This window comes from Saimiri boliviensis, chromosome 6 (assembly GCF_048565385.1).
Source record: "Saimiri boliviensis isolate mSaiBol1 chromosome 6, mSaiBol1.pri, whole genome shotgun sequence".
In the NCBI taxonomy this organism is placed as follows: Eukaryota; Metazoa; Chordata; class Mammalia; order Primates; family Cebidae; genus Saimiri; species Saimiri boliviensis.
In genome coordinates, this window is record NC_133454.1 from 54,773,781 (window position 1) to 54,794,502 (window position 20,722).

The window sequence follows — 20,722 nt, forward strand, 5'->3', positions numbered from 1 at the left end:
ACAGGTGTGTGCCATCATGCCTGGCTAATTTTTTTTCTTATTTTTTTTTTTGTGTGGAATCAAAGTTTCATTATGTTGCCCAAGCTGGTCTCAAACTCCTGGGCTCAAGTGACCCTTCTGCCTCAGTCTACCAAAATGCTGGGATTACAGGTGTGAGCAACCACACCAAGCCTCATGCTGTAATTTTTTTTCTGAGACGAAGTCTCGCTCTGTAGCCAAGGCTGGAGTGTGCAGTGGCAGGATCTCAGCTCACTGCAACCTCTGCCTCCCAGGTTCGAGCGATTCTCCTGCCTCACCCTCCTGAGTTGCTGGGACTAAAGGCACCTGCCACCATGCCTGACTAATTTTTTTGCATTTTTAGTAGAGATGAGGTTTTACCATGTTGCTCAGGCTGATCTCAAACTCCTGACCTCAGGTGATCCACCCATCTTGGCCTCCCAAAGTGCTGGGATTATAGGCGTGAGCCACCTTGCCTGGCCTCATGCTACAATTCGTAAAGCACCTGGTGCCCCATCCTGAGGTAAGACAATAGAGGACATGGCCACAGCATGACTCAGAGTACTTCCATCTTCAAGAGACCAAAGTACATGGCTGTCGTACCCATGGGGAAGGTGACAGGGGAAGGAAAACAGCTTGCTTTGAGATGTGTCCAAGAACTGCAGCCAGGTGACTGTCTGCCTTGCATGGTTAGGTAAGTGGAATGCAGCTAGAGGAGTTTACCAGGCCCAAACTGTCACCCCTGAGACTACCTTCACAGGGTTCCTATACTTCCCCTCCCACATCCCATTCTACTCCCCTTGAAGAACCTCTTTTAAAATGCAAATATGTTGTTCACCCTGCTGCTGGGATGTCCTGCCCTTCCTTTCTCTGATTTTTTTATTTTTTGAGACAGAGTCTCTGTTGCCCAGGCTGGAGTGCAGTGATGTGATCTCAGCTCACTGAGACATCTCCCTCCCAGGTTCAAGTGATTCTCCTCCTTCAGTCTCTTGAGTAGCTGGGATTACAAGCATGTGCCACCACACTCGGCTAAGTTTTTGTGTTTCTATTTTTATTTTTGAGACAGTTTCACTTTATTGCCCAAGGCTACAGAGTGCAGTGGCAAGATCTCGGTTCACTGCAGCCTCTGCCTCACGGGTTCAAGCAATTCTTGTGCCTCAGCCTCCTGAGTAGCTGGGACTACAGGTCAATGCCACCACTCCTGGCTGGTTTTTTTTCTTTGACATCGAGTCTTGCTCTGTCTCCCAGGCTGGAGTGGTGCAGTGGTGAGATCTCGGCTCACTGCAACCTCAGCCTCCTGGGTTCAAGCGATTCTCCTGCCTCAACCTCCTGAGTAGCTGGGACTGTAGGCACACACCACCAAGCTCGGCTAATTTTTGTATTTTTAGTCGAGACGAGGTTTCGCCATGTTGCCCAGGCTGGTCTCGAACTTCTAAACCTCAGGCAATCCACCCGCCTCAGCCTTCCAAAGTGCTAGAATTACAGGCGTGAGCCACCACACCTGGCCAATTTTTTGTATTTTTAGTAGAGACAAGGTTTCACCATGTTGGCCAGGCTGGTCTCGAACTCCTGGCTGTTAAAATGTGTGCACTGAATGAAGAGACACCCCCCAAACAGGCTTTGTGTGAGCAACATGGCTGTTTATTCACTTGGGTACAGGTGGGCTGCGGCTGAAAAGGGCGTCAGCAAAGGGCAGTGGAATAGGAGTTGGTTTTATATATTGTGGGGAAAGCAGTGGAAAGTTACAAAAGTTACTTTAGGGCGGTTTTTTGCAAGCTGGGAGCGGGGTCGTAGGGTATGGAGTCATAAGGTTGGCCAGGCTGGGAAGGGGATATAGGGTGTGGAGTTTGGCCAAGGTTGGTTACAAAGTACTGTGGCCTTGTCAATTGAGGCTGGAATAAGAAACAATAGAGAATGTCTTAAAGTTAAGTAGGCGCAGCAGGGGTTGATAATTTTTTTTTTCTATAAATTCATCTGAGCAGAGGGGGTTGATAATTTCTTCCTCTTTTCCTGACTTTCCAGCTCTTCAGGTTTTCTAATTCCAGAAGGCCCTCCAGAGGTGTACGTGTGGTTCATGGGGGTCGTCATGCCATCCACAGCTCGGTCAGAACTTAACACTGGCCTCAGGAGATCTGCCCACCCCAGCCCTCCAAAGTGCTGAGATTACACACGAGCCACTGGGCCTGGCCCTCTGATTTATTTTTTTCAGATCCAGTTCAAATGTTACCTCCTCTGCACTCCCTTTTCCAGACTCTCCTAATGCTTTGCCTCTGGCTATGAAGCACATCATTTGTTTGTCTGTTTTTTATCTTTTTATTTTCATTTTTAATAGAGACAGGGTCTCACTATGTTGCCCAGGCTGGTCTCGAACTCCTGGTCTCAAGCAATCCTCCTGTTCTGACCTTGAAGTACATCATTTGTAAATGTGGTAGTTGGTTCTATTAAAGGGAGGTGCATGTCTTGTTCTGATTGACAGCCTAGGGCCTAGTGCTGGACCTGGCCGGTGGGGGTGAGGTGTTCAGTACTACCCAATACCACATGACAATGAATGAACAAAGATCTAAATGAAACATCTGCATTGTTTTCACTAAGTCCTCTTCCCAGGCCTGCCCTGGAGAGCCTCTCTGTGGTGCTCTAGTGCACAGCTCTGTTGTGTGAACATTGCACACTCAGGCTTGCATACGAAGGCGTGTCCTGGCTGTGGGTGGTGGGTGGCTCCTCCATTTGTGTTACGTGAGCTCAGGGTGTGCCCTGTGTAGAAGTGCAGGGATTAGGGTGGGGGCTCTGAGAACTAGGAAGCCCCAGGGCTAGGCCATTATTGAGTGTCAGACCCGAAGAGCAGGTTGGGGTGCAAGCTGTCCCTCATCCCCCATTCTTCCTCCTTTCTTAACCAAGGTTACCAGAGGCCATACACAGAGATCTGAGGTCTGAAGAGGACCAGGGACAGAAGCGAGAACTCAAGGAAGCCTTAGTCTCAGGTCTCTGCCTGGAGGTAGGCTGGGGAGTCAGGCACAGAGGGAAAGATCCCCTGGAGACCGGCGCCTCAAGGAGGCCTAGGGGTAAGGTAAAACGACCCAAATCCGAGATTCTGTTCTGGCTCATTCACTTCTAAATGAATCGACCTGCACAAGCCATTTCACCCTTCTGAGTATCAGTTCTGCATCTGTAAAATGGGCCTGGCCCAGCCTGGGAGGTGGTTGGTGAGGTCGCTGGGTGTCACTGGCGCTTGGGAACCTGCAGAGGGCAGCACTAGCGGCAGGGCCCCCGGGGATTGAGGGCCGCGCCCAGGGAGTGGCGGGGGCGACGGTGGGACTGGTGGCGCCGGAGTGCCGGCCCCGCGCCAGCTCCCGGGCACCAGGCCCGTCTCGCTGACCCCCTCGTCCCAGAACCCCGCAGGCCCGAGCGCCTGGGCTCGTCCTCTTTCGCTCCCGCTGCCAGGGCCCGGTGCCAGGGCCGCACAGGCAGGCGGAGGCGTGCAGGAAGCGCCGCGCCGAGGAGCTGGGGACGCTGGGAGCCAGCGGGAGACGCCGGCGTCCGCCCCGCCGACCCCTCCGGGCCGCGGCCAACGGCTCCCGGTACTGGGCAGCCGCGGGTAAAGGCCTAGCGGGCTCGATCGCCCCTGCGCCCCCGGCTGGGCGGCCGCGCTGGGCGGGGGACAGGGAGGGCCGCGTAAAGGCCGCGGGGAGATCCCGGCCGGGAACGAGAGGGACGGAGCTGGGCGCTGAATGGCTGCGTTCTGGCATGTCTCCCCCTGGGTCTCCGGGGCCACCTGAAAGTAGGAGAGCTGTTTGGGACCCAGTTTGGTGGAGCAGCTCTGGACCTGGGGTAACACCGCCCCTGTACTTTTCCTGCAGCGCCCCCTCCTTTCCTCACTGCCCTGGAGACCTGGGTGATCATCGGAGAACTGCCCTCCGCCCTGCAAGTACCATCCTGACCCAGTGGCCCTAGATCCGAGGTTAACCCGGAACCCAGGCTTTCTCAGGCTTCTGGAGCCCTCTCTTAACCCTTCTCCAGCCACCGGGACGGGCCGGCACCCAGCCAGCTTCTCCACTGGTTGTTCCTGCTAAGGCAGACGGCCCAATGCAGCCAGTTCTCCCTAAGCGTGCCCTGCCCGAGAAGCCCCGATCTCGGTGGAGGAGACCAGGTGCCAAATAGGGGCACATTCCATTTGAGTGAGTTCAGAGGCCTCAGAAAAGGCTTCCCAGGGACAAAGACTTTTGAGCAGGATCTTAAAAGATTGGTTGGGGCCCGAGTGGTTGCTGGCGCCTGTAGTCCCAGCACTTTGGGAGGCTGGGAGGCCCAGGCGGACGGATACCTTGAGTCCAGGAGTTCGAGACCAGACTGGGCAACGATGGTGAAAACCCCCTCTTTACAAAAGCAAAAAACAACACTTAGCCAGGTGTGGTGACACACCCCTGTAGTCCTAGCTACTGGGGAGACTGAGGCAGGAGGATGGCTTGAGCCCAGGAGGTAGGGGGTGATGTGAGATCACGCCACTGCCCTCCAACCTGGGCAACAGAGCTAGAGACCCTGTCTCAGAGAAAAAAAATTTTTTTTTGGTTGGTACTCTAACAGAGGAGAAAGGTCATTCTAAACTGAGAAGAGTGTATGAACAAATTTAGGACAGCAAGAGCAAGAATCCGGTGAGCCTGGGGAATAAGGTACAGGCTAAGGACAAACTCAGAAAAATAGCTTGTGGGAGCCCGGTGTTTGGACTCTATAAGTAACCTTGGTCCCTGGGCTGAGGGATTAGAATGGGATGAGACTGAAGGCAGAAAGGCTGCTGAGGAGATTGGGTCCAATAAGTCCTGGTCGGGGCAGCAACTGGCTGGTAAAGCAGTCGGGGGAAATTGCTAGGACTGTTCACACTACCTGAAGGAGCAGGGGAAGAAAGATTTGAAGACAGTGGTCAGGTTTCTAGTGTGAGGTGTGGGTGGGAAGATTTGCAGCAAGGTAAATGACAAGGGGAGGGGAATGATGAGTTCAGTTTTACGTGGGAGAAGTTTGAAGCAGCGGCAGGTTATCCATCCGGAGATGTCAAGTGAGAAATTTATTCATTTATTTGTTATTTATGTCAGCCTCAAAGGCTGCTTACATCAAAGTCACAGAAACATAAAATGATAAAACCATTGAAACTCCACACTGGGCGCAGTGGTTCATGCCTGTAATCCCAGCACTTTGGGAGGCCAAGGCAGGTGGATCACAAGGTCAAGAGATCAAGACTATCTTGAGGCTGAGGAATCCCTTGAATCTGGAAGACCGAGGTTGCGGTGAGCTAAGACTATGCATGCCATTGCAGTCCAGCCTGGGCAGCAACAGTAAGACTCCATCTTTGGGGAAAACAAAAACAAAAAACCCATTAAAACTCAGCTAAGGCCGGGTGCGGTGGCTCAAGCCTGTAATCCCAGCACTTTGGGAGGCCGAGGCGGGTGGATCACGAGGTCAAGAGATCGAGACCATCCTGGTCAACATGGTGAAACCCCGTCTCTACTAAAAATACAAAAAATTAGCCCAGTGTGCTGGTGGGCACCTGTAAGTTAGCTGAATTTTAATCTTTTTTTTTTTTTTTCATTTTTTTCTCCTACCACTTTTTAATTTTTTAATTTTTTTTTTGAGTCTGAGTTTTGCTCTTGTTGCCCAGGCTGGAGTGCAATGGCGTGATCTTGGCTCACTACAGCCTCTGCCTCCCAGTTTCAAGAGATTCTCCTGCCTCACCATCCCAAGTAGCTGGGATTACAGGTGCCCACCAGCGCACTGGGCTAATTTTTGTATTTTTACTAGAGACAGGGTTTACCATGTTGGCCAAGCTGGTCTCAAACTTCCGACCTCAGGTAATCCAGCCTTGAAAAGTGTTGGGATTACAAGCATGAGCCATCACACTCAGCCTTCCTATCACCTCTTGCCTCTCCCCTGAAGCTTCACAAACACCTTTCCCCGAGTTCCAACCTGGCAAACTGCTTTATTTAGGAGTCCTTTTTCCTTCTTGGCCACCGGCAAGCTCAGATAGGAGTTCTGTGTTCCATTTTCAGTGGCTTTTCTGTGCCTAGATTTTCCAGTAATAATTATCCACCCTGCTCTGCCTTTCTTCCTCAGCTATCAGGTCCTTTTAGCTGAGTTTTAATGGTTTTTTTTTTTTTCAAGTTGGAGTTTGGGAGAGGAATGAGAGCTGAAAGCCAGGCCAGGGCTTCAGCAGGACCAACATTTGAGGAAGGGCTGATCCCCTTCTGGAAGGAAGGTCCCTCCTTGGCTGGAATGGGGTAGTGTGCAGGGGAGGAGTGGGGGCAGTGATCCTTTTATACCATTCTTCTTGCAGGGGAGCAGGATAGAAGTTGGTACTAGGCTCCCCAGGCTCTGACCTTCTCTCCCAGGATGAGGTGGGGCCACCATTTGCCCAGGGCCTCTTGGGGCTCTGGTTTTGGAAGAGCACTCCAGCGACCAGGTGAGCAGGAAGCAGGGGTTTCTGTTTTTACCTCTTTCTTGCTTTTCAGCGTCCACATGATGCCTCCAGAACAGCAGGGATCCAGACACCAGGTGCACTATTCTCAGCTCTGTGTTTCTCTAGCTGTTGGCCTTGGGCGTGTCACCTCACCTTCCTCAGCTGCCTTTTTCCCATCCTAAAATAAGGGAGTTGGACTAGATCGTCTTCGAGGGTCTCTTGTAGCTACATAAGTCTAGGAACTTGTCTGATTTTATTTTACATACAACAGAGATATACTGAGCGCCTGCCATACTGCAGACCCTGTGTTAAGTTCTAATAATTGTGAACAAAGACAGACGTAAAATTGTACAACGTCCAGATGTGATCCCTCTCAATGACATATAAAATTTTTAAATAACTGCTGCAAAGGGGCAGTACATGCTGCTATGAGAGCAAATACTGGGGGGTCTGATGCAGATGTGGGTTCTGTGCATCGGATGGGATCTGCAGATGCTGTTTCTTCCTTCTCTCTATAGATGAACGTTTTCCCTTCCTGATCCACTGGAGTTGGCCCCTTCAAGGGGAGCGTCCCCTTGGGCTCCCTAGGTGAGGCTGGGCGTCATACCTAGGACTAATCTAGGCACAACAGAGTAGCCTGGGAAGGGTCAGGACTTGGGGCTAGCTTGATCTCTTGGGGACCTTGGAGAGGGGCTTGGTCCTCTGGGGGTGGGAGGATATAGTGGCAGCTCCCAGGCCTGAGAAGAAGTTGGCTTAGATCATCTGTGGTAGAAGGCATGGTGCTCAGTGGAGGGAGAATGTGTGGGAAGTAGGATGTGTGGGAGGATGTGCGGGAGCCTGGCATGGCCAGCCTGAGTTCCGGGCAGCAGTCAGCAGTGGGGGCTGGAGGATTAGGGATAAGGGCTCAGTTCCTGGGAGGGGTGTGAGAGTCAGACAAGCCTCTAAACTTGGGGGTTGAGTGTGGGGCCTATATCTCAGGAAGCCGGAAGTCTAGCAGTGCAGACAGGCTTGGACCCAGAGCCTCCGATGGGGCTGACCAAAGATCCAAGTCCTAGCTCATCTCCTTTCCTTGTTCCCAGGGCCTTTCTACGCCACCATGGAAGCTCTGCAGACAGCGTTCCCCCATCTTCGAGGCATGGACGACTGTTCCCCAGTGCCTCTGCAACTGGTAAAGGGACTGGCTGGGACCCTGGTTAGGAGTTGCAGTGGGGAGAGGGGGCTGGAAGGAGAAGCAGGGTGAGGGAGGCATAGAGGACCCACTGCTATCTTCCATCGGTGGTCCCTCCTCCTCTCTCTCCCTCCCTCCCATCCATCTATGTAGCCCTTCCTGCAATACTCATGTAATGCACACTTATATGTATAAAGCACTAGGAGAGCCATACCATCCCTATCCTCAACAAATGTTGGGTCTAGCAGGTTAAGGCAGCACATAAGTCCGGGTGAAACCAGTCGGTCCAGGCTCAGCATTACTTGTCCAGTGGCTCCCCACTTTCTGACATAGGGGTTCCGAACTTTCTGGAGAGTCTATAATTTCTCAGGAAGTCTTGTGTGCCCATCATTGCGGGCCCCAGCCTCTATGCCTTGATGTCCTAGCCTGACCTCACCACTGCCCTAATTGATCCTAAACTACATTTCCAAGGTCCCTTTCCCTGACCCATTTCCCTTGTCTTCCCATACAGAAGCTATCCAGCAGCACCGCCGGAACCTGGCTGAGTGGTTCTGCCGGCTGCCCAGGGAGGAACGCCAGTTTGGCCCGACCTTTGCCCTAGACACGGTCCACATTGACCCTGTGATCCGTGAAAGCAACCCTGATGAGCTACTTCGCCCATCCTCAGAGTTGGCCCTGGAGCATCAGCCGCCCCAGGCTGGGCTCCCCGCACTGGCCCTGTCTCAGCTCTTTGACCCAGACGCCTGTGGTCGCCAGGTGCAGACAGTGGTGCTGTATGGGACAGTGGGCACAGGCAAGAGCACGCTGGTGCGCAAGATGGTTCTGGACTGGTGTTACGGGCGGCTGCCAACCTTCAAGCTGCTCATCCCCTTCTCCTGTGAGGACCTGTCATCCCTGGGCCCTGCCCCGGCCTCCTTGTGCCAACTTGTGGCTCAGCGCTACATGCCCCTGAAGGAGGTTCTGCCCCTGATGGCTGACACTGGGTCCCGCCTCCTCTTTGTGCTCCATGGCTTGGAGCATCTCAACCTTGACTTCCGGTTGGCAGGCACAGGACTTTGTAGTGACCCTGAGGAACCGGAGGCACCAGCTGCTATCATCGTCAACCTGCTGCGCAAATACATGCTGCCCGAGGTGGGTGGCCCTTTGCCCCAGGCTATCACTGCTGCCCCTTGACTTGCCTCCTAGGTCCTGGATTACTTTACCTCCTGGTCCCTTCACTAACCAGTGGTGTGACTCTGAGCAAGTCAGTAACTTCTCTAGGCTTCTGTTCCTCTCTCCTTGATTTGCTCTGATCAAATGGGATACTGCCCATGCCATTGGCACAGCGGCCCGGATCACAGCAGGTGCTCAATAATTGCATGTTATAACTGTTATCTTCATGATCACATCATTGTCTTCATCCTTGAACACTCAGAATTCAGGGGTCCCCTGGGAATAGAGGTAGTCAGCAGGACACTAAGGCCTTTCTTCCTTTCTTTTTGCTTTTTTTTTGAGACTGAATCTCACCCTGTTGCCAGGCTGGAGTGCAATGGAGCGATCTCAGCTCACTGCAACCTCCAGCTCCCTGGTTCAAGCAATTCTCCTGCCTCAGCCTCCTGAGTAGCTGGGATTACAGGCACACGCCACCACACCCAGCTGATTTTTGTAGTTTTAGTAGAGATGGGGTTTCACCATGTTGCCCAGGATGGTCTTGATCTCCTGACCTCATGATCCACCCACGGCCTCTTAAAGTGCTGGGATTACAGGTGTGAGCCACCGCGCCAGGCCGCTAAGGTCTTTCTTAACTTTCAACCATGCTCTTCCCAGGCCAGCATTCTGGTGACCACTCGGCCTTCTGCCATCGGCCGCATCCCCAGCAAGTATGTGGGACGCTATGGTGAAATCTGTGGCTTCTCTGATACCAACCTGCAGAAGCTCTACTTCCAGCTCCGCCTCAACCAGCCGGGCTGCGGGGACGCTGCTGGGGGTGCAGGTGTCTCCGCCACGTCAGCTCAGCGTGACAACCTGGTGCAGATGCTCTCCCGGAACCTGGAGGGGCACCACCAGATTGCTGCCGCCTGCTTCCTGCCATCCTATTGCTGGCTCGTCTGTGCCACCTTGCACTTCCTACATGCCCCCACACCTGCTGGGCAGACCCTTACCAGCATCTATACCAGCTTTCTGCGCCTCAACTTCAGTGGGGAAACCCTGGATAGCACGGACCCCTCCAATTTGTCCCTGATGGCCTATGCAGCCCGAACCATGGGCAAGTTGGCCTACCAGGGGGTGTCCTCCCGAAAGACCTACTTCTCTGAAGAGGATGTGCGTGGCTGCCTGGAGGCTGGCGTCAGGACGGAGGAGGAGTTTCAGCTGCTACACATCTTCCGCCGGGATGCCCTGAGGTTTTTCCTGGCCCCATGTGTGGAGCCGGGGCGCGCAGGCACCTTCGTGTTCACCGTGCCTGCCATGCAGGAATACCTGGCTGCCCTCTACATAGTGCTGGGGTTGCACAAGACGACCCTGCAACGGGTGGGCAAGGAAGTGGCGGAGCTTGTGGGCCGTGTTGGGGAGGACGTCAGCCTGGTACTGGGCATCATGGCCAAGCTGCTGCCTCTGCAGGCTCTGCCTCTGCTCTTCAACCTGCTCAAGGTAACATCCCTGAGACCCCCGTATCTGCTCCTTCCCTCCCCAGCACCCCAAGCTGGCCATACTCCTCATGGTTCCCTGTTCCCTCATTGCTCCTCTCCCAGCAGGAAACTGCTGCTTCCTGCACAGGTATGAATCTGGTTTCAGCTCTGCGCATTTTGGCTTTTAGTTGGATTACGGAGAGAGAAGCCACAAAGCCAGGGAATGCTCGGTGGCTGGGGAGGGGAATTTGGGAACATGGAGGACTTTAAAAACAATCCTACATGGATCCCTGAAAATGGTTTCCTTTTGTGTTTTTCCTCCTAGGAGGCAGATCTGTCCTCTGCTTTGCAGGTCCAGAACCTTGATTGTATCTGTTCCGCCAGAGGTGATTAGGCTGAGAGTGATGAGTCATCCTAACTAAATCACCAGAGACGGGTTTATAAAGCAGATGCCGTTTTATTCCTTTATACTAGGGCGATGCGTGGCATCAGTGTTTGGCTTAGTGGAGTCATCCTGAGGGCAGGTCCACTCCAGAAACCAAATTACAGACCTAGGACTGTGCTGTGAGCAGCACAGCTGAGTGAGGTCTTTGAGGGCTGGAAGGAGCCACTCTGTGATGTGTGCCCGGCCCTTTATCAGTGTTCTCCCTCTTGTTTTTCACATACTCCTGGGAAGGAAATACTATTATGATCCCTTTTACAGATGAACAAACTGAGGCTCAGAGAGGCAAAATAACTTGTCCAAGATCACTCTTGTAAAAAAGTGATCATAGTAAGTAAAAAAGCTGGGATAGGAGCCCAGGGCTTTGTGATTCTGAATCCTGTGCTTTTTCTGCCAAACTATACTGGCGCATTATGGATATTTCTGTGGAGCTGTGGGGCTGTGCTAGGTAACCTTTGTTTTCTTTTGTTTTTTTTTTTGAGACTGAGTTTCACTCTTGTTACCCAGGCTGGAGTTCAATGGCACAATCTTGGCTCACCGCAACCTCCGCCTCCTGGGTTCAAGCAATTCTCCTGCCTCAGCCTCCTGAGTAGTTGGGATTACAGGCACACGCCACCATGCCCAGCTAATTTTTTTTGTATTTTTAGTAGAGACAGGGTTTCACCATGTTGACCAGGATGGTCTCGATCTCTTGACCTCGTGATCCACCCGCCTCGGCCTCCCAAAGTGCTGGGATTACAGGTTTGAGCCACCGCGCCTGGCCGCTGTTTTCTATAGGAATGTTTCAGCAGCCGATTTTGGTGGGGCAGAGTGCTGGCTAGTGCTGGCAGAATTTCAACACCTTGTTAAAATTTATTTTTGTTTTTATTCATTTTATTATTTTATTTATTATTATTATTTTTAACAGAGACAGAGTTTCACCATGTTGGCCAGGCTGGCCTTGAACTCCTGACCTCAGGTGGTCCACCCACCTCAGCCTCCCAAAGCACTTGATTATAAGCATGAGCCATGATGCCTGGACTATTTTTATTTTTATTTTTATCTTTTGAGATGGAATCTCACACTGTCACCCTGGCTGGAGTGCAGTGGCATGACCTTGGCTCCCTGCAATCTCCGCCTCCTGAGTTCAAGCGATTCTTCTGCCTCAGTCTCCCGAGTAGCTGGGATTACAGATGCCCGCCACAATGCCCAACTAATTTGTTGTATTTTTAGTGAGACAGGGTTTCACTATGTTGACCAGGCTGGTCTCGAACTCCTGACCTCATGATTTGCCCACTTCAGCCTCCCAAAGTTCTGGGATTATGGGTGTGAGCCACTGTGCCAGGCTGTTAAATTTATTTTTTATTTTTATTTTTATTTTTATTTTTTGAGACAATCTTACTCTGTTGCCCAGGCTAGGGTGTAGTGGTACAATCACAGCTCACTGCAGCTTCAACCTCCTGAGTTCAATCAATCCTCCCACCTCAACTTCACTGAGTAGCTGGGACCACAGGCATGTGCCACCATCCTTGGCTAATTTTAAATTTTTTAAATTTTGTAGCTGGATACGGTGGCTAATGCCTATAATCCCAGCTCTTTGGGAGGTGAGGAGGTGGATCACCTGAGGTTGGGAGTTTGAGACCAGCCTGGTCAACATGGTGAAATTCCTTCTCTACTAAAAATACAAATATCAGCCAAGCTTGGTGGCAGGTACCTGTAATCCCAGCTACTTGGAAGGCTGAGGCAAGAGAATCTCTTGAACCTGGGAGGCAGAGGTTGCAGTGAGCCGAGATCGTGCCACTGCACTCCAGCCTGAGTGACAGAGCGAGACTCCCTCTAAAAAATGTTAAAAAATTAATTAAATTAAAAATTAAAAAAATTAATTTTGTAGAGATGGGGTCTCACTAGTGATTCTCTCACTTTGGCCTCTCAAAGTGTTGGGCTACAGGTATGAATCACTGTTTTGGGCCAGGTTTTTTTTAATGGCACCGAAGCATAAGGGCTAAGAACAGGGATTAGTAACTCAGCTATTTGAGTTCAAATCCAAGCTCTGCTACATATTAGCTGTGAGACCTTGGACAGGTTACTTAACTCTGTGCCTCAGATTCCTTATCTGTGAAATGGAGATGATACTAGAACTTATATAACTGGCCTAATATGAAGATTAAATGAACTCATCCTCAGAGTCTGGCACATGGTAAGTGCTGTTTAATTGTTTTTTAGAGATGGGCTCTTGCTCTGTCACCCAGTCTGGAGTGCAGTGGTGCCATTTCTGCTCACTGCAACCTTCGCCTCCCGGGTTTAAGCGATTCTCCTGCCTCAGCCTCCCAAGTAGCTGGGATTACAGGCCCATGCCACCATGCCCGGCTAATTTGTGTGTGTGTGTGTGTATATATATATATACATATATTTTACATATATATATATATATATATATATATATATATATATATATATATACAGGGAGTTTTGCTCTTGTTGTCCAGTATGGAGTACAGTGGTGCAGTCTTGGCTCACCTCAATCTCCACCTCCTGGGTTCAGGCGATTCTCCTGCCTCGGCCTCCTAATAGCTGGGATTATAGGCATGTGCCACCACACTCAACTAATTTTGAAATTTTTTAGTAGAGACAGATTTTCTCCATGTTGGTCAGGCTGGTCTCGAACTCCCGACCTCAGGTGATCTACCCACCTCAGCCTCCCAAAGTGCTGGGATTACAGGCGTGAGCCACCATGCCCGGCCAGACCTTCATTTCTTTGTCTGGTATTTGAGTGCCTGTTGTGTTCCAGGCAGTGTGTTAGAATCTGAGGAAACATCAGTTAACCAAACTACAGGTTTCTGCCCTTTCTGATCTAGTCTGAGATCCTCTCCCACAAGGAAACTGCTGCTTCCTGCACAGTTTGAACACAAAAATATCACCGTAACCATATAAGGAAAAATTATGGCAAATGCCTAGAAAGAAAGGCCCCAGGTGCCGTGAAAGTGTGTAGTGGGGGAACCGGTCTGAGGGGTCAGGGGAGCCTTTTTGTGGAAGGGCATGTCATTTGACCCTTGTAGCATTAGCCAAGGGAAGAACTGGGTCGGGGGGAACACCCCAGGAAGGGGTAGCATCCTGGAGTTTTTTTTTTTTTCCTCTCTTCAGACAGGGTCTTGCTCTGTTGTCCAGGCTGGAGTTCTGTGGCATGATCTCAGCTCACTGCAGCCCCGACCTCCAGTGCTCAGGGACTACAGGCACATGCCACCATGCCTGGCTATTTTTTTTTTTTTTTTTTTTTTTGAGACGGAGTTTCGCTCTTGTTACACAGGCTGGAGTTCAATGGCGCAATCTCGGCTCACCACAACCTCCGCCTCCTGGGTTCAGGCAATTCTCCTGCCTCAGCCTCCTGAGTAGTTGGGATTACAGGCACATGCCACCATGCCCAGCTAATTTTTTTGTATTTTTAGTTGAGACGGGGTTTCACCATGTTGACCAGGATGGTCTCGATCTCTTGACCTCGTGATCCACCCGCCTCGGCCTCCCAAAGTGCTGGGATTACAGGCTTGAGCCACTGCGCCCAGCCTATTTTTTTTTTTTTTTAGATGGAGTTTCACTTTTGTTGCCCAGGCTGGAGTGCAATGGCATGATCTTGGATCACCACAACCTCTGCCTCCTGGTTCAAGGGCCTCCTGGGTTCTACTGCCCCAGCCTCCTGAGTAGCTGGGATTACAGGCATGCACCACTACGCCTGGCTAACTTTGTATTTTTAGTACAGACTGGGTTTCTCCATGTTGGTCAGGCTGGTCTCAAACTCCTGACTTAAGGTGATCTGCCCACCTTGGCCTCCCAAAGTGCTGGGATTATAGGTGTGAGTCTCCATGCCCAGCAATTTTTTGTTTTAAATTAAAAAAAAACTTATAGAGACAGCATCTGGCTACATTGCCCAGGCTTGTCTTGAACTCCTGGGCTCAAGTGATCCTCCCACCTCGGCCTCCCTAAGTGCCAGGATTCCAGGCAAGAGCCACTGCGCCTGGCCTATGGAGGCTTTGAAGGAGGAAAAACCTTGGCACTGTTAAGATAAAAGCTGAAGGCCAGGTGCGGTGGCTCACGCCTGTAATCCCGGCACTTTGGGAAGCTGAGGTGGGTGGATCATGAGGTCAGAAGATCGAGACCATCCTGGCCATGGTGAAACCTCGTCTGTACAAAAAAAATTAGCCGGGCGTCATGGTGTAGTCCCAGCTACTCAGGAGGCTGAGGCAGGAAAATCGCTTGAATCTGGGAGACAGAGGTTGCAGTGAGCCGAGATCATGCCACTGCACTCCAGCCTGGCGAAAGAGCCAGACTCTGTCTCAAAAAAAAAAAAAGCGGAAATGGCAGGATCATAGTGAGTGGAGCCAAGAGGCTCACGATGAAGGCACTGTAGTTGGCAGGGCCCAGATCACACAGGCCCTTGAAGCAGTAGGAGCTGTATCAATCGTAGTCACTGTGACAACAGTGATGCTGAAGATGGTAATGTATTTGTGACACCTAGCCTGGTCCCAAACTAAGTGTGTAATACATGCTAATTCCTTCTTACCGCCTCCTGGGTTTGAAAATGTATTGGAGTGCTTGGGAAAGAGAAAGGAATTCCTAACGTCTGCAGCACATGAAACAGGTGTTGAGAGATGACCCTGAAAATGTCAAATTAGGGCCAAATTATGAAAAGTTTTGGGCCAGGTGCATTGGCTCATGCCTATAATCCTAATACTGTGGGAGGCCTAGGCCAGGGAGCCCAGCCTAGGTGACACAGTAAGATCCCACCTCTAGTTGTTGTGTTTTTTTTTTTTTTTTTAAAGATGGGGTTTCACCATGATGGCCAGGCTGGTCTTGAACTCCTGACCTCAGGTGATCCACCCACCTCAGCCTCCCAAAGTGCTAGGATTACAGGCATGAGCCACCGTGCCCGGCCTACCTCTAGTTTTAAAAAATGTTTCCTATTCCAGGCTAAATGTTTGGAGTTTGCCACATAGCCAGTAGGAAGCCATGGAAGGTGTTGCAGCAGGGGAGTAGCATGATCAGACAAATTATGCTAAGTTCGAGGGGAGATCACAGGCTGGAGCAGTCATGGGGATGTACCTTAAGCTGAGCCTTGAAGGCTGAACAGGCACACGGAAGGCCACAGTGACCCTCTCCTGCTTCTCTTTCAGGTGGTTCCACGAGTGTTTGGGCGCATAGTGGGTAAAAGCCGGAAGGCGGTGGCCCAGGCCATGGTGCTGGAGATGTTCCGAGAGGAGGACTACTACAACGATGATGTTCTAGACCAGATGGGCGCCAGTATCTTGGGCGTGGAGGGCCCCCGGCGCCACCCAGATGAGCCCCCTGAGGATGAAGTCTTTGAGCTCTTCCCCATGTTCATGGGGGGACTTCTATCTGCCCACAACCGAGCTGTGCTAGCTCAACTTGGCTGCCCTATCAAGAACCTGGATGCCCTGGAGAATGCCCAGGCCATCAAGAAGAAACTGGGCAAGCTGGGCCGGAAGGTGCTGCCCCCCTCAGAGCTCCTTGACCACCTCTTCTTCCACTACGAGTTCCAGAACCAGCGCTTCTCCGCTGAGGTGCTCGGCTCCCTGCGCCAGCTCAACCTGGCAGGTGTGCGCATGACACCTGTCAAGTGCACGGTGGTGGCGGCTGTGCTGGGCAGCGGAAGGCATGCCCTGGATGAGGTGAACTTGGCCTCCTGCCAGCTAGACCCTGCTGGGCTGCGCACACTCATGCCTGTCTTCCTGCGTACCCGGAAGTTGGGGTGAGGACCTATCCTCATGCACAGGCATGAAGAGGGAAGAGGGCTGGAGGTGAAGAAGTGGGAAGAGAAAGTGTTAGGGAAACCAGAGGGACTGACAAGTGACCAGAAGGTGGCATGAAGAAGTCTATTATGGGGCTGGGTGCGGTGGCTCACGCCTGTAATCCCAGCACTTTGGGAGGCTAAGGTGGGCGGATCACGAGGTCAAGAGATCGAGACCATCCTGGCCAACATGGTGAAACCCCATCTCTACTAAAAAAAAAAATACAAAAATTAGTTGGGCGTGGTGGTGCACACCTGTAGTCCCAGCTAGTCCGGAGGCTGAAGCAGGAGAATTGCTTGAACCTGGGAGGCGGAGGTTGCAGTGAGCCGAGATCACACCACTGCACTCCAGCCTGGTGCCTGGCGCCAGAGTGAGACTCTGTCTCAAAAAAAAAAAAAAAAAAAAAAAAAGAAGTCTAGTGTGGGCGGAGGTGAGAAGAGCAACAGAAGGGAGAAGCCAGGTGTGATGACTCCTGCCTGTAATCCCATTGCTTTGAGAGGTCAAGGGGGAAGCATTGCTTGAGCCTAGTAGTTTGAAACCATCCTGGGCAACATAGCAAGACCCTATCTCTAAAAAAAATTTAAAAATTAGCCAGCTGTGGTGGCATATGGCTATAGTCCCAGCTACTCGGGAGGCTGAGATGGGGGGATTGCTTGAGCCCAGGAGTCTGAGGCTGCAGTGGGTTGCGACCATGCCATTGTGCTCCAGCCTGGGCAACAGAGTAAGACCCTGTCTCTAAAAAAGAGGGAAGCCGGTATGGATTCCCAGAAGCAGGCTAATGAAAAAAGAGCATGGGAGATAGACTGCATGCTGAATTCCCTCCTTGGTCTCTCACCTCTCTGGCCACCTTCTGCTCCAGCTTGCAACTCAACAGCCTGGGCCCCGAGGCCTGCAAGGACCTCCGAAATCTGTTGCTGCATGACCAGTGCCAAATTACCACACTGCGGTGAGTGCTCTGGGAGTGGGCATCCTGGTGGCCAGCTAAGGTTAAGGGTGAGCTCCCTGCCTCCCAGCATACTTGACACAGGCCCACCCAAGGGATAGTAAGTAAATGGAGTCCCCTCCACTTCCCCCAGGCCCACTGTAAGCAGCAGGGTAGCGGGAAAGATGCCACCTGTAATGGGTGCTAGGAAATCTCTTACTTGGCTAAAATCAGCCTGGTGGAGGTAGGGAGAGAGGGTGGAATATTACCTAGGCCAGTTGCCTGGTAACAGTGCCACTGATCCTCTTCCAGGATTTCTCCTCCAGCCTCCTGAGGATAACCCTAATGCTGGGTACTCAGCAGATGCTCCTTAAGTGTTGACTGTTACGTGGGGAATCCGGGTGCCTGAGTTCCCAGTTTCTGATTGGTGTAAGGAGAGGCAAATGAGGAGGAAAAACGGAAGAGCAGGGAGAAGGCTGGGGGAGTCAGAGGGGAGGGAGAAGCAGAGGCTGCAGAAGAGGTAAAAAAAAAAAGGCAGAAGAAGGGAAAAAGAAATGGTGACGAGGAAGGGAATAGATAAGAAGGGAGTCAGGGGAAGAGGGAAGGAAAGACCAGCTCCCCCTCTCCCTCCTCTGCCAGGCACCACACCCCCTATTGCTCCATCCCTTCTCCTGTGCCTGCATTTCTATGTCCAGGCTCCTCTTGCCCCAAGCAGGGCCCTCTTTGGCCCAAGTCCTGACACCCAGCACAGGGCTGCCCCATCAAGGCTGCCAGCACCACCACCACCCTTGTCTCCCCCTCCTCTCAATGGGCGCTCATAACCTTGGGTTGCACGTGGCCGTAGGCTGTCCAACAACCCGCTGACGGCGGCAGGTGTTGCCCTGCTGATGGAGGGGCTGGCAGGAAACACCTCAGTGACGCACCTGTCTCTGCTGCACACGGGACTTGGGGACGAGGGCCTGGAGCTGCTGGCTGCCCAGCTGGACCGCAACCGGCAGCTGCAGGAGCTGAATGTGGCCTACAATGGCGCTGGTGACACCGCAGCCCTGGCCCTGGCCAGAGCTGCCCGGGAGCACCCTTCTCTGGAACTGCTGCAGTGAGTCCTGTCCCTGGTCCCGTTGCCCCCAGCCCTTCAGACTCCTTCCATCTCACCACTGTGCTCCTCCAATCCTAGGGAGTGCTTCTGGGCCTGGCCTGGCACCTGGCCTGGTTTCTGACCTGATCCTTGTCAACCTGGTTCTGAGCCAACTTACCCCCCTGGTGACTGGCCCTTAAACTGCCCCAAATCCCTACCACCATTTCTCCTAGAGGCCTGCTGTCCCTGGTCCCACTGAATTCTAGTATCAGGGTCGGGTGTGGTGGCTCATGTCTGTAATCCCAGCACTTTGAGAGACCGAAGGCGCATCACCTGAGGTCAGGAGTTTGAGACAAGCCTGGCCAACATGGTGAAACCCCATCTGTACTAAAAATACAGAAATTAGCTGGGCATGGTGGTGCATGCCTGTAATCCTAACTACTTAGGAGGCTGAGGCAGGAGAATCACTTGAACCTGGGAGGCAGAGGTTTCAGTGAGCTGAGATCATGCCACTACACTTGAGCTTGGGAAACAGAGCGAGACTCAGTCTCAGAAAAAAAAAAAAAAAAAAAAAAGATTCTAGTGTTGGTCCCTACCTCTCACTGGCCAGCACCCTCCATCTCGGGCTCATTTCAGATTCTTCCCTGATCACACTCTGAGGCCAGGAGATGAGTTGTGAGGCCCCCTGATTTTCTGTGCATCCACCCCTGGGCCCTCCTTCTCAGAGCCCTACTGAATGGCATCAACTTTCTCTCTCCTGCCAGCCTCTACTTCAATGAGCTGAGCTCAGAGGGCCGCCAGGTCTTGCGGGACTTAGCGGGTGCTGCTGAAGGTGGTGCCCGGGTGGTGGCGTCACTGACAGAGGGGACAGCAGTGTCAGAATACTGGTCAGTAATCCTCAGTGAAGTCCAGCGGAACCTCAACAGCTGGGATCGGGCCCGGGTCCAGCGCCATCTTGAGCTCCTACTGCGGGATCTGGAAGATAACCGGAGTGCCACCCTTAATCCTTGGCGCAAGGCCCAGCTGCTGCGAGTGGAGGGCGAGGTCAGGACCCTACTGGAGCGGCTGGGAGGCTCTGGAAGCTGAGACACTGGCGGCAGGCACCTAGCTTTGTGACCACTGGCCCTAAACCTCTTCCCTCTGTGGATTCCTGACTTGCACTGCTCCTTCTAGAAAGATCTCTTCAGGTCTGGAGGCAAAGGAATGGGCACAGCTGTGCCAGTTGCCCTCCTGCGGCATGTTCAACCAGGTCTGAGTCTGGAATTGCCAAGTTAAAGAAGATAAATCAATGCTTTGGGCTTGGAGATGGAACATGCCTCCTCTTTCTTCGGCTAGAAGGACCAAACTATGTGGAATTTGGATGACCAGAGTGCCCTGCAGCACGGCCACCAACCTTGCCTCCCCCTCCTCTCACCGATTGTACCAGCAAGAGGCTCACATCTTATGTCTGCCATGCTGGGGATGTCACCATCCAGATGTGTTGGAGGCTGGCTTCACCTCTCTTGTTTTTTTTTGAGACAGAGTTTTGCTCTTGTTACCCAGTCTGGAGTGTAATGGTGTGATCTCCGCTCGCTGCAACCTCCGCCTCCCAGATTCAAGCAATTCTCCTGCCTCAGCCTCCTAAGTAGCTAGGATTATAGACATGTGCCACCATGCCCAGCTAATTTTGTATATTTAGTAGAGACAGGGTTTCTCCATGTTGGTCAGGCTGGTCTTGAACTCCCGACCTCAGGTGATCCACCCGCCTTGACCTCCCAAAGTGCTGGGATTACAGGTGTGAGCCACCATGCTCTGCTCACTTGTAGACACTGAGGATGCCCTCACATTGGTGCTGTCTCCTCATTCTCATGCCCCCTTTGCCACAATGGTACGGATGGCTTGGTGGCCCCTTGAGGTAGATGCATCTGACTTGCTGCTATTAAAAAGCTGTGTGCCTTCCACCGATTGTGGCCTCCTCTTTATTGCCTGGTGCTTCCAAGAAAGGGCACTGTTGTCGGTCTTTCTGGTTAAACTACCAACCATGATCTATTGCAAGTAGTTCTTGGGCACCAGGTTCAGAGGCAGTGGAGGCTGGAGGGGCCCATGAACAAGATATTGGCATAGGGATTGGCCATGCTGGGCTGCATTAGTCTGTTCTCATGCTGCTAATAAAGACATACCCAAGTCTGGGTAAGTAATTTACAAAGGAAAGAGGTTTAATTGACTCACAGTTCTACATGGCCGGGGAGGCCTCACAATCATGGCAGACGGCAAATAAGGAGCAAAGTGACATACATGGTGGCAGGCAAGAGAGTGTGTG

The 20,722-nt window shown here is 52.1% G+C and overlaps 1 protein-coding gene across 5 annotated transcripts; it reads left to right on the forward strand.

The window, feature by feature from the left end:
• Positions 1-2,817: 2,817 nt before the first annotated feature.
• On the forward strand, positions 2,818-20,613 carry NLRX1 (NLR family member X1). 5 transcript variants are annotated; one of them, XM_010334440.3, is made up of 11 exons: positions 3,262-3,572; positions 3,852-4,169; positions 6,311-6,436; positions 6,952-7,021; positions 7,513-7,601; positions 8,113-8,732; positions 9,408-10,229; positions 15,791-16,386; positions 17,286-17,372; positions 18,193-18,444; positions 19,188-20,613. In XM_010334440.3, exons 3-11 carry the CDS (start codon positions 6,367-6,369, stop codon positions 19,507-19,509), a joined length of 2,928 nt encoding a protein of 975 aa, XP_010332742.2. In that variant the 5' UTR covers positions 3,262-3,572; positions 3,852-4,169; positions 6,311-6,366; the 3' UTR covers positions 19,510-20,613. The 5 variants fall into 5 exon arrangements, with proteins under 5 accessions (XP_074256823.1, XP_010332742.2, XP_010332745.2 ...); XM_010334443.3 differs by having other exon boundaries at positions 3,852-3,952; XM_074400723.1 differs by having other exon boundaries at positions 3,852-3,915.
• Positions 20,614-20,722: the final 109 nt, after the last annotated feature.